At 37.9% G+C, this 13,944-nt stretch overlaps 1 protein-coding gene across 3 annotated transcripts in view; it reads left to right on the forward strand.

The window, feature by feature from the left end:
* The window catches only part of FRY (FRY microtubule binding protein), a 199,589-nt gene that overhangs the window by 137,959 nt on the left and 47,686 nt on the right, over positions 1 to 13,944 (forward strand). For all 3 annotated transcript variants that reach the window (XM_075084765.1, XM_075084750.1, XM_075084760.1), the window contains exons 36-42: positions 1,414 to 1,496; positions 4,703 to 4,853; positions 5,430 to 5,533; positions 9,510 to 9,695; positions 11,729 to 11,927; positions 12,572 to 12,693; positions 13,582 to 13,769. In XM_075084765.1, the coding sequence (XP_074940866.1) occupies positions 1,414 to 1,496; positions 4,703 to 4,853; positions 5,430 to 5,533; positions 9,510 to 9,695; positions 11,729 to 11,927; positions 12,572 to 12,693; positions 13,582 to 13,769 (1,033 nt within the window). The remainder of the gene's footprint in view (positions 1 to 1,413; positions 1,497 to 4,702; positions 4,854 to 5,429; positions 5,534 to 9,509; positions 9,696 to 11,728; positions 11,928 to 12,571; positions 12,694 to 13,581; positions 13,770 to 13,944) is intronic.

Genomic DNA, 13,944 nt, shown 5'->3' on the forward strand with positions numbered 1-13,944 from the left:
GCTGAAAGACTCCTCAGGAAAAAAAAAATAAAATAATTTGCCTGAATTTATTGCTGGCATTTACATTAGCAAAGACACTGGAAGCTGTAAGTGCATCTGCACTTCAAAATGGATGTATCAATCTTAGAATGACTGTTAATATTGACTTCATGTGTCAAGACATACTAAATGGTATTTACAGAAGATAATAGATTGTAAACAAACTATTCTCACAAATGTGGGCATTTTTTAAAATAATACAAAGCTAATCAGAAGATATCTATGTTCTTATGTTGATGCAATATGATGTAAAATGCCCTGCTCTCAAATAATTTCTATGACGTGTTCTCCATTTGTTTCATACAGGATAGAATTAATCTCTGCATATTTCTTCATAATTTTTTCCTTAACTTTATTCTTCTTTTATCTTTGCCAGATAAATGTGTCAGTAATTGTCAGTTTGTACACATTTATTAAGGGAATTTATTAAAATACAGGAGAATCAGATATGGGATAGACAGAAAATGGCAGAATTAAGATGGCTCATGATGCCTTTTTGTCACCTCCACAATGAATTTATTGTGTCCTTATAAGATAGACATGCTCTGGAAACGGCATAATATGTCCCTGTATAATTAAATACCCTGCAATAATACACATGCATGTTAGTAAGAAATTGAATTGAATGTTGCATAGAGAACCTTCAATCATGTTTAGTTTGATGTTGTTTTAACGTGGCTATTTGTAAATAATTCCTAGCTTTGCAGAAATGATAATGTTTTTACATCATCACTAGTGTGTGAGCCTCCAGTATGGCTCCTCTCACTCCACTTCAGGCTTGATTACACTGACAGCACAAGGAGGCGAAGGAAGCCAAAGGAGATCACCAGTAAAAGTTAGCTTATTATGGATCTATGGCAAACTGGAGGACAGCCAGTTTGTTCTGGCTCTCATATCTCTTAACTCCCCTGCTAGACCTGCTCTGGCAGTTGCTGGATTTTTCTACTGAAGGGTGATCTGCTGCAGCTTTTGCTGCTTGATACCTGCGCAGGATATTCAGTCAGTTACTGCTCTAGCAGGTTGCCAGAATTTTACGCATGAGCGTGGGCTGTGGCAAAATACTAGCTGTGAACAGTTTGTGTCTCAGTTCAACCTTAGCACAGTTTCTTGCTTCAAGAAAATCACGTTTGCAGCATGAAAATTTTCTCTCTGGTAAATTTTAAAAGCTTGTGACACAGGATCACACTGTTAGAACTTCTCAGAAACTAGCTGCAAAAATCTTCTGTGGATAGAAACAGCATTACATTCACATTGCTGTCTACTCCCTTATAAAAATGCATGCTTAAGGAAATGCTTTTTTTGTAGAGCAAGTATATAATCCAGATGTTTAATGTCAGTCAGTGCTTTTAATTAAGGTTTTTCTTGTATTTGAAGGTTCAGTAATGTAATCAGAGCACATACCCGACTAGAATCAAGGTACAGTAATAGCTCCGGAGGATCTTATGATGATGACAAAAGTAAGTTCTATTATTCAATTTGATGACATGTCTGGTGTTTTGGTGGGAAAGGAAAACATTGTTATGACTGGTGTAGGCTTTCTGTTTAAGTTCTGTACAGTAATGTAGCATCACCATACAGGGTGTGTCCTTATTTTACCTCATTTAATTCATTTCCTTTGTTTAACGTGGGCTCAGTCAAACCTATTTAAAGGCCAGAGAACTTCACAGAAGGCAGCAGCAGAGAATCCTCCAGAGAGTATCACCTTGAACCTTTCATACATGGCAAGGGGAAAGACTTCCAAGAGCATTACAGCGAGTACTTTGAATTGTGCCCTTCACCAGTATTGCCCTCCAAATCAAGTGCTGTTATAAAAGCATAAAGAAGAGATTCAAGAGTTTCCAAAAATGAGGTCTTATCTCCACTTTAGCTTTTCTCTGCTGTCTGCAACCAGTTTCTGGCTGCACTGTGCAAACCTGTTTCAGAGGGGAGAGTGTGGTAGGGCTCCTGAAGACACCTGTTCTTCATGTATTTCTGCTGAACAGACTATAAATGAACACTTGATGCTCAGCAGAGATTCCAAAGAAAACAAAGATATTTCTTTCAGCTATTGAATGACAGTGTAAATTTTAGGAGATGGATGGTTTGACTTCATTTCTGGAGTGAATCGTAAGGAAGCCAACCTACAGATTTTGGTTAGGTCCTAACCAAATATGAATAAGGCAAGACCTTTTTATTGACTTTCATCTCTGGCTTAATAAAGCCAGGTCAAATAATATAGAGGCCATAATGTCTTGCCTTGGTGCTACAGACACCGTTTTGGGACAGTATTTTGACATAAAAAGTTCAGAATTCATGTATTCTTTAATTCAAGTATTTTTTTATTTTATGTATTCTTTAATTCAAGTCATTTTTATTTTATGTATTCTTTCATTCAAGTAATTTTTTGGCAATACTCTTCTGCAAAATGTGGAAACTGTCAAATACAGTATGAAAGGATGATTATATCAATAACATTTTCATACTTATGAAGCACAATATTTACAAAATATTGTGTATGTACATACTGCAGTATTTAAATACACAAAGAAGTGTGCAACATATGAAACTGAGTGGGTTTTAGTATACTTGTCTTGTTTTTCTTATAGCTTTCTAGTGCTGCAGCTACTAAAAATTCTTCAGCAGATGTTAATTGGAGCACCAGCACTAATCTGATCTGCATGAACAATCTTTCAAAACAGAACCATGTTTATATTATCAGAACATTCTTCACAGTGACTGGTTTTGACAAGAGTTTAAAGTAATAAAAGGTTAAAAAATACTGACATTTTCTTTGCTTTTTTGGAATCTCTTCTCAAGCCAGTGCCCAAATTGTTTTTCTTGTGTGTACCTGCAAGCTTCACAGTACTGTGAATATTTATGGAAGGTTTGCATCTCACAGGGATTCCTTCCATAAATATATGAATATTTAGATGTAAAATAAAATACATTTTGCTTAACTACTGGCATTTATATAGAACTCTAAAAAGAAGGAGTAATTCTTATACTGTTTGTCATTCTACAAGATAAATAATGCAACCTCCTTTAAGGAAGTTATTCCCTCTGACAGGCAGGCCAGTCTATGAAGGAGTTGGTGGTATGGCTTCTCTCTTCCCTTCAGTGTACTTGAGCATATGTGTATTACTGAGGATAGGGAACACAACTCTGCAGCACAGAAACTCTTTTGTTCAAGCAAAGATTGTTTGTTAAGGTGCAAAGTGCTTGTTTTTTCCTCAGTCTGCACATAAACCTGTGAAAGCATGAGTGAGGAGCTAGGCTTTAGTGTGGACTCCATGAAGCAGTTTTATGTGAAACACTTAAAACAGTAGTAATAAATAGTGACTGTGCAGTGCTTTTTATGTGAAACGCATCTGGCAAACATTATCTGGTTTATCCTTAGAAGATGAATATGTGAAAATGCTATACTTCGCTACATTATTAGGTCAGTTTATTCTTCTTTGTAATAAATCATCCTCCAGAGGATGAGAGAAAAAAGTAGAGGTCTAAATCATAAAGATCTAAAGTGCTGCTTGGAAAATTAACACTGAAGAATGGGAATGATAAAGTTGGCATTTTAGTAATAACTGGAGGAGCAGCTACTGCACTGAAGGGCTCCTGAAGATATGGAAACCTGAAGATGTTTTGTCAAAACCAAGAAATTATGTGCATTAGAAAAAGCTAGCTCTGATACTTTTGTAGGTGTCAAACCAGTTTTGTTTCCCATGGCAAAGCCAACAAGCATCGGATACATGCTGATAAAAAAAAGAGAAGTGCTGAGAGTTTCAAACCTACCTAAAATGCAAAAGTGTAACAAAACAACAGAGCAGAAAATAATGCTCTCATTAAAAATTCACAAAAGGCAATGTTTGGATGTATGTCAAGAACACGCCTGGAAAGGATACTTTCCATGGCAGTGTATCACAGACTGCCAGACCTGGGAAATAAAAACTGACCAATGGGAAAATTTAGAATAATGAGGGGGAACAAAATACAGGAGAGATGAACAAAGCTGTGCAGCTGAGAGAAGATAGAAAGTGTTGGAAATAAGTTGCTCGGCCCACATTGTTGAAGATAAACAGGTGGAAGAAAAAAGCCTATTGCTTATTAACATAAGCAGCTGTCATACTGAAACGAAGTTAAATACAGCTTTGATAAATTCAAAAGATAATTCATCCTGGTTGAACAAAATTATCCTGAAGATGATTTTTGCATTCCTTATGCCTCCTTCCTAATTCAGGACATTTAACTTCTGCATTTGTAGCAGTGCTCAGCAGGTTACTGGTGAGCAGTTGCAAGAATGTGGGACTGGTACACGGCTCCTTGCAGCAGATGGCTTCTGACAGCAGCTTCGTTGGCTGAACTTTCCTCTCATTTTTGAAGAGAAAGTCTGTTGCTTGCTGCTTTGTGATCTTGATCCACAGCTACTAAATGACGGCAGGGATTCAGCTGTAGCTCCTACCCTTCAGTGCTGTCTGCCTAGAATCTCTAATTTCCAGCAGTAGGAAAGATGGGTTAAAAATGCATCACTTATTATTGAACACAGGAATCTGCAAACCTCATGTCATCTTATCGCATTATTCCAAACAGCTGAGCAGATATGTTATCATAAACTCTATTGTGTTATTTCTGCAAAACAGGTAGCCAGACTTGTTTTTTATGCCCCCTCTTTTAATGCTTTTCCACACAGATGATCCTGTTTCTCCATATACAAGCTGGTTATTGAATATTGTTGAAACTAAACAACCACATCCCCTGCCCATGCCTTACAATGGAGGATGTTGGGCACCACTTGTGGACTACCTCCCAGAGACCATCACACCCCGAGGACCCCTTCATAGGTGAGCAGCTTCTCATTCTGACATTTCAAACAGTGAGATGCTTCCTCTTACTGGTTGACCAACACCAATCCAACTGTCCTACCACTCAGAACATCTGAAAATCATACCTTCAATTACTGCTGATTTCCAGTACTAAAATCAACATGCAATGAAGACTTGCAATTCTACCAGATTTCTACCGGAAAGCCTATTTACAATGTTGGACATCTTGTCACTTTCTGACAAGAATCAGACTGAAGAAACAGCTAAAACAGAAAAGGAAGATTTCTCTTTCCCAAGACTCTGTGGCTGTCATCATAGCACTTTTTCCCCCCTTGATCTTTTATTCTAACTAGGCTATGCATATTCTGAAAGTCGTCTTTTACATAATTTGCATTGACAGTAATAGCGTTCTTTTCAGTAGTGGGTACTTACCTGCTCAATAGTGTAACCAAGGTGCTTCAGCATTAATCATATCAATAAGAAATGCTACAAATTTGAAAATGTAGAGGTTGTTTATTTCTTCAGAAACACCCATCACGTTACCATTTTCCCATCTCCAAGGGGTTTCAGACTGATACTGTGATTAATTTCTAGGTGCAATATTGCTGTCATATTCATGACTGAGATGGTAGTGGATCACAGTGTGAGAGAAGATTGGGCTCTTCACCTCCCTTTATTGCTGCATGCTCTCTTTTTAGGTAAGACCAACAGAACAAGAAATTAAGTATATATGTACTCCTGTCTTTTTAATTTAGTTTTGCTGAAGATGTAGAGTTGTGGTTTTTATATGTTTTTCGTTATTATTCCTGACAAAAAAAAAAAAAGCCCAAGGCAATTACAGTCTGTGAATTAGTCTCAAAACTTTGAAGCTTTTGAATATTTTGGCCAATTTCACCCAAATTTGAGAGGTAGGTAGAAATTTGATGATTGACTTCCTAAAGTGTCTCTAAAAATCCCTCATCCTCCCCCTGTGAGAAAGACAGGTGAAACTCAGCCTTTGTACAGTCTGGTTTGTGATGGGCATCTGGGCAGTCAACACATGCCTTAGATCTGAACTACACATGCAAGTGCTGTCTCTTGCCTTTGCAAAAATATTATGTAGGAGAGCCAAGATTACTGTACTGCAGAGATAATGAATGTAGGAAACAGATTACTGGAAAGCATGCTTCATTAATTTCACCACTAATAATGGAATACTTTATAGTCAGTGTCTTCCCTTATATACCTGAGCATAGAGGCAATGCTTTTTCCCCACTGCTGTGTCTGTTCTTGACCATAACACAGTTCAACTGGAGGGTGATACCTTCCTTATCCTGCCACTTAACATTATGAAAAGTGAGTGGCCTAATTTTTTAGCATGCAGGAGTATTTAGCATTACAAAGCCATTCTCTTTCATGGTTGATAAATACTAGTTTTCACAAAAAACCCAGCTAGACACTTGTAAAATAGTTTTATTATAACGAGATCACAGTTCAATTCTCATTCAGTCACCATAGTTACCACTAAGTCTATTCATTGGCAATCTGGGAAGAGTCTGTTGTTCAGCAGGCAAGAAAGATTAAATTGGGAGGTTACAGCACAGTGGCAGAATATATGTGATATACTTCACTATATAGTTGAAGAAGATACCTCATTCTCCTTTTCTGCTACTCTGTTACCAACTGTTCTGTTTGAAATTTTTTGACAAAATAGGGTTTTTTGGAAAACACACAATCATCAAATACTCAAGTTTTGTATATTAGTACATTGATTTCAATAAACCTATAATGAAACAGAAGAATAACAGCCAGGACCATGTTTGATGGGTCTTCCAGGGTCAGTTTCAGTATGACATTTCACATACATTTTTTGCTTAAAAGTTAAATCTATTTTGTGGCTGCCCATAACAATTTTTTACTTTTTTTATATATCACTGTGAACTTTCTAAGTGTAAGAGGGAGATGAAAGAGAACTGGATAAGTGCGTAATCAAATCAGTAACCATCAACTGATCAAAAAACATCTTTAGTATGTTTTGTAACAAGTGTGAGAGGACTGGTGCTTACAGTTAGTAGAAATTCTCACAATAATAAATTAATAACTTAAGACAGGAATAGTATGCAGCAGGGTGGCCACTTCAGTTAAGACAGCTTTAAGGAGCTGTCGTGGTTTAGCGGCAGCTCAGCCCCACACAGCCGCTCGCTCACTCCCCACCGGTAGATGGGGGAGAGAATCAGAAGGGTAACGCTCGTGGGTTGGGATAAGAACAGTTTAATAATTAAAATTAAAAGAAACAACAGTAGAAATGCAATGTAAAGGAGAACAACGAGAGGCGCAAAGCCCCGGGGGAGGGGGGAAGGGAGGGGAGGGGAGAGGGGGAACGAACCGCCGGAACAAACCGCACGCGCCGCAGCCGCCCGCCGACCCGGCGCCGCGCCGCCTCCGCGCTGCCACTGCCCCCCCCTCAATATACTGGTCATGGTGTCACATGGTATGGAATGAACCTGCCATTGGCCAGTCGGGGTCAGCCGCCCCCACCATGGCCCTGCCCCTCCCAGCCCCCCCCCCGCCACGCGGCAGAGCGCGGGAAGCTGGAAAGGTAGCCGACCCCCACAGTGAGGAGAATTAACCCCTCTCAGCCAAAACCAGCACATGAGCCATCAGGGAGCCATGCAAATAAACATATGCAGAAACAGAGTTATGATATTAGTAATCCATTATAAAAATATCTTTACTGATTTGCTCATGCATTGATGTTTCAACATTACAGTATTTCATAAGAAGTAAATAGAAATTTATGAATACCATTTGACACAGTCCCTTGGCTAAGAACTCTCAATTCTCAAATGTGAAATTAAAGCTAAATGTAACTGGTAAGTAAATGTAACTACTTTCGTGCTAAGTAAAATGGGATCACAGCTTCCAGGCTTCAAGTTCAGTTTCTCTAGAGTTGTTACACCTCTTGTGGAAATTTTTTCTATATTTTGTAGTAGAGTTCTTTTGTGATGGTGTGAGGAAGTTATGCTACACATGTTAGCCAAAGGTACGAATATGATTGAAAATTAAGTATTTCTGTCCTGTTAGAATGTGAGCAGGCAGGTGCATCTGACTGAAAAGGAAACTGGAAACTAGTATGGTAGCTAGCTGGAGAGCCTGTATCCTTCCATTTGTTGGAAGGAGTGAGAAAATAATAAAATGAAAGAATTTTGCAATGTATGTATTTAATGGGCTATTGGGTGGTTTGTAGTACTGATAGTGAAGTAGAGAGGCAGACTGATGGTGTGACCCTGCCTATCTCAGTAGTGCATGAAAATCACTGCTGTTTAAAAACCCTTCTGCAACCAGTGTGAAATGAGTTGAGCAGCTAGACTCCTTTCCCATGGAAATGTGTCCACATCACAGAAGTTTACCCTCTTGGGAACTCTTCCTAGTGAAAGAATGGCCAATCACAAAGACTGAAGTGTCCTTCTCACTTCATATTTAGCATATCTATGTCAATACTTTCATAAAGCCCTAGGGTTTAACAGGATTTCAGTCACAAGTGCTGCCAATATAGAATTTATTTTCAACTAAAAGAACTTTTTATATCCTTTTCAGTGTATGTTAGAACAGAGTAGGATAGGTTCATTATCTCCTGGCAGATGGAAGGAAATGGAGAAAGGAGAGTAGGAGCAGAAACCTGAAGAAGCTGAAAAAGATGTTGATCATGGTACTTTTGGAGGAGGCTATGGGCAGATGAGTAAGACCGAGAATCACAGGACCTCCAAAGACCTACCCCATAGGAGCCAAAGACACATTCTTCAGACTATGGCAGTACAAGCAACTCCATTTTTGCAGGCCAGACAAGAACCAGTGTGACTGGAATACTGGAAAACACCTGACTTGAAAGACCAGTTGGCTGCTGCCACTTAGAGTAATGAAGGAGCTGGTTTTAAGGAGGAATATATCCTGAGAAGAGAGGAGCTGACGAAAACAATTTAAATTTTCAGCACTGAAACTGCCCCTAAACAGAAGAAAGTATTTGTGAATATCCTGGAAGATACTGAAAGAGAACTGAATAGAGATTACTACCACAGAGTGCAGTTTATTTTACCGACATCTGCTTCCTTTATATTTGTGATTTATTGAGGTTGTGTTAAAATCTTACAAACAGCAGTAGTGCCAACCAGATCAGAGTCATTCAGTGCTAGACCTTCAGTTTCAGTTCTGCACCCTGAGCTAGTGCCTAATTTCTCATGCTACTCACTGGTAGCTGAAGTTCTTTTTCAAGGGATTTTGTCTGTCAGTTCCTTTCTCAGTAAATCAATATCTACCTCTTACAGTTTGCAGTTATTGTAAAACATGTCTGTGCAAGAAGCCAGGTACTGAGTTAAGCAATGTAATTACAACCACCACCAAGAATTTCTCATCTTTAGAGGTTTTCCAACCCTGTCAAATTAACACTGCAGTGAGACAGAATGCATCCGGTTGTATTGCCCCTCATTGTTTTGTATCTCCTGTATGGGACTTCAGTCTGGAAACTAAATATACACATACATTTGAAGTAAAAACACTAGTAACTGTGTCGGGAAGTACTGCATCTTTTGTTTGTTTGCACTGTTGCCGTGGACTGCCTGGGAATTTTCGCTATTTCTGGAATGTGAACTTGTTTATTATTACTTCATATTCAGTGATTGCTGTAACCTTTTCTTTTAGGTCTCGACCATTACCGCCCTGAGGTCTTTGAACACAGTAAAAAGTTACTGCTTCACCTTTTGATTGCATTATCTTGCAATAGCAACTATCAAGCCATTGCATCAGTGCTTCTTCAGACCAGAGAGATGAATGAGACCAAGACTCTGACAGTGCAACCAGCATACTTACCTGAATATCTCTATACAGGTAATAAAGCAAAAGAAGAAAGGAACATTGCCTTATACTGTGAGGTTTTTGAAAGTACGTTGTCAAGGTTACTTTCCTAATGTCTAACGGTTTTGATAAATTAAAGTGATAAAGTGGCAAATATGAACAGTTCCCATTAATATTAATTACATGTGAACTACTCTGGAGATGCACACGAATTATTATTAGGTAACTTTTCATGATAGTGAGAAAGCTATCTGATGTAAGGCAAAATACATAATGTAGAATTTTAAACATTAATATGGCTAATAACTTCCTACCTTCCCCCTCAGGGAGCCAGGGCTGCTTTAAATGAGGACAATCACTCCTCAACCTTCAAAAGAAATTAATAAGTAATTCCAACACAGGAAGAGCAGCAAGAACATGCAGCTCAGGTTTTCCATTAAGTTACATTTCACATGATATACACCCTCCTATATATCACAGATGCACTTCATTTCTGCCCTTAAATCTATTTCTGCATTAGGAGGTTTACTTCAGACCTCTGCTGAGATGGGTGTTCTGTTAACTTTTAGCAATTTACCTGTTTTTAAGGTGTTGGTTGGGAACAGTTTGTAGAAAGCAGCTAGTTAGATTTACTATTATAATGTAATATTACTAAAAGCAAGCATACTGTTGAGATATGAAGGAATCACAGAGCCAGTGTAGATTTGTGGAGGTAGGATCAGTTGTTAGGGAGAGGGTGAGGAACTTTATCATACACTGAGAAATGAAAAGGAGAGATAATCAAATTAATGGCATTTCTGTGGTTCCTTAGGAACAGAACCAAAAGCAATAAATAGTTTGGCTTTTTACAGAATATTTCTTGATAATTTTTTTTAATGAGATACAAAAAATATTTCAAAGTAATGAAAAGGGATATGTATTTCAGATCAGTGAATTAATTTGGCATTTTTAGGTTTCATTCTGAATAAAGTCAGTGCAAAATTACCTCACATGTGAATTTTCCATCTTGAGTTGTGTAGATCTCTTTTCTAATGCATGTCCATGAATTATTAACTACAGAATAAATGTCTTATATTAAAATTATATTTCTGCTTTTCTGCCAAAATGAAAAACTGTTTTCATTTCTGTCTCTGAAAAACATAATTGGTACCCTGTGTCTGGGCCTCCTAAGTCCAAGAAGCTATCAAAACTTTACATTTGGATTCTTTTTTTATCAGCTAATATAAAGAGCAAGAGTGTGGGTCAATAGCTATAGCAAAGAATCCTAACTGAAAATACTTCCACTCAGGCTCGTTCCACATAATGTCAGGCAACTGAATTAAGAGTCTCCTGACCTGCAATGGATTTTGTCAGTAGAGAGGCCACTCCTGCTCCCAGTCTTCTTGCAAGGCCAGTTTTTCTGTTGTAGATACAGCCTAAGATGACTAGCAGTGTAACTTTAAGACAGGACTTAGTTTCTAGTTCCAGCTCTGAAGTTGTGTGGCAAGCTTTTGATGTAGCAGAATTCTTACTCAGATGCTTAACCTTAATGCTGAAAATATTTAGTATGAGTAGTCCAGTGTTTGCAGTTACTAAAGGCGTTGAACAGAAGCCTTAAATGTTTGTGTCTCCATTTCCATTACATTTGTAAAATTAGGACAACATCATTGTCCTGAAAATTCCACCCTCCAGAGGTTTATTTCCTCATCAGACTAGCTCAGAGGAGTGAGCTGAACTTTGCATGCACTTAGCCAACTTCAAAATTCACTTTACAGAAAGACATAGTTCTGATTGTAAAATGCCTTGAAACATTTACTTTTCGAGTACAGTAGTCCTCGTGCAGTGGAAGAAAATATCTTGACTTTGGTATTTTTCATTTTATATTGGGTTCTGCACATTTAGAAACAGAGTGCCATTTTCACTCCCATTGTTGTCTGAAGGTTGTTGTGTTCTGCAGGTTTCCCCTGTGTTTCCCAGTAGAAGGTTTCTTCTGCTGACACTGAAAAGAGCTGCTCAGCAGACACTTTAATCTGTAATGCTGGCCCAACAGTGCATTCCGTCTTTATCTCCTCCCTTTCTGCTGGCAGGTGGCTTTGACTTTCTGCGGGAATACCAGTCATCTCCAGTGCCAGACTCTGGGTTGAGCTCCAGCTCCACCTCCTCCAGTATCAGTCTGGGAGGCAGCAGTGGAAATCTCCCACAGATTACACAAGAGGTTGAGGACATGGACACTGCTGCTGAAACAGATGAGAAAGCAAACAAATTAATTGAGTTTCTGACAACCAGGTAATGGAGATAAGCAGAGGATACATTCATACTTCAAACACATACTTTCATGTCTTCTCTACAATTATCTGTAGCACCTTAAAAGACTCAAAGGAAAATTACCTCTGTTTTTATAGTAATTACAGACTCCTATTCCTCTTTTTTTTGATACTTTTCAAAGTAGGTAGGTACTTAAAAGCACTACAGTGTCAGGAACAACAGAAAAAAATCTTGTCTGGCAGCAATAAAATGTTTAATTGACTTGTAGTATTATGTTCAACAATGAACTGATAGAAGAAGACAGTTTTATTATAAAATCAGATAGGAAGTATAGAGGGCATGGTGAAAGGCCATGGTGAAACTAGTATTAGCTACTGCCTACAGCCAGCAGATCCTAGGCACAATGTTAAATTAAAAAGCAGGCATTTCTTTATGCTGCTTTCTAAGTGGTATAACTTGTATTTTAAAAGAGACATTTTGTAAAATACAGTGTAGGAATATTCATTTACTTGTATTTTGTTCATAAAATTCTGCTCAGTTGCGTGTTTTCCAGGCTATGGCCCTGGAAATACCTAATTGCCTTTACAGTTTATATATTTCAACTGATTACATTTATTTCAGATAACTCAAAGAAATTTTGCACTTTTTTTATGTACTTCTTTAAGGGCATTTGGTCCACTTTGGTGCCATGAAGATATTACACCCAAAAATCAGAACACCAAGAGTGCTGAACAGCTTACTAATTTTCTGCGTCATGTTGTATCTGTGTTTAAAGACTCCAAGTCAGGTAGTAAATGTTTTTCCTTTCATAACTAAAAGCATATTCCCTCAAGGTCACACTGAAAATTTATCCTGTGACGTAATAGATGTGCTTATGCAGAAGCGTGACATATTTTATGTCTTAACAAGGATGCATGACATATGAAAGAACTGCTTTAATAAAATCATGTCATATTGGACTGTGGATGAATGTTAAATTGAACATTTCTTCAAAGCTGTTGGTAGAAAGCCTTTTGGTTGATAAAAGCTACCCGATAAAAGCTCCTCTATGTCCTCTTGGTAAAATACATCGCAGTTACTAAGTAAATGTACTTTGTTAAATTTCTTCTGGCAATTGAAGTTTAGTTTCAATTTATTATATTTTTAGAGCTTAGGAAATGTACTGATTGTATTTTCAAAACCAATACAGTCACAAATTAAATATCTTCCAAGATCAAAGCAGAATGCAGCATCAATATTTATATTTAAGGTCTTTTCCAAAGCCTTCTGAAGCTAATAGAAAGATGCCTAATTCAGCTTGGCTTTAGGTCTGGGAGTGTTCAGAAGTTACTGTGTTGCTGCCAGAAAGAATAGTGGATGGACTGAAAATTTGTCCAGGAATTGTAAAAAAAATTATATCAGATTAAGAACTTCATAGGTTTGCTGACACACACTTGCAGACTCAGAATTTTCATTTTACAGTTTATTTTCTCATGTTCTGCGTGAAATAAATGTAAACAGCGGGAAATTCTCCCAAACGCAGACGTTCCTGCATCTCCATTTCTTACAGGGTTTGTAGGATACACTACAGGGCATATACTCCCCACAGAATTGGTTCAGCCTTTTTATAACCCACAGTAAAATCTGTCATTAAAAAAAAAACAAAACAAAGCTGACACACTATTCTTTTGCTTAGGTTTTCATTTGGAGCAGCATCTAAGTGAAGTTGCTTTGCAAACAGCTCTTTCAAGCTCTTCAAGACATTACGCAGGTCGCTCTTTCCAGATATTCAGGGCCCTAAAGCAGCCCCTTTCTGCACATGCATTGTCTGACCTCCTGTCAAGATTGGTGGAAGTTATTGGAGAGCACGGAGATGAGATTCAGGTTTGCATGTGTACATAATGCTTCTTAGTACTGTTGATTTAATGTATACTTACTTTAAAATTACTATTTTAACAAGATGTTCTGGAGTCAAGTGATGCCAAGTAGAATATGGCCTTAGAAGAGGTTACCTCTCTGTTTACTGAATCCATATGTACCTTATCAAAGCCTTCATCAG

This window comes from Phalacrocorax aristotelis, chromosome 1 (assembly GCF_949628215.1).
Source record: "Phalacrocorax aristotelis chromosome 1, bGulAri2.1, whole genome shotgun sequence".
Lineage (NCBI taxonomy): Eukaryota > Metazoa > Chordata > Aves > Suliformes > Phalacrocoracidae > Phalacrocorax > Phalacrocorax aristotelis.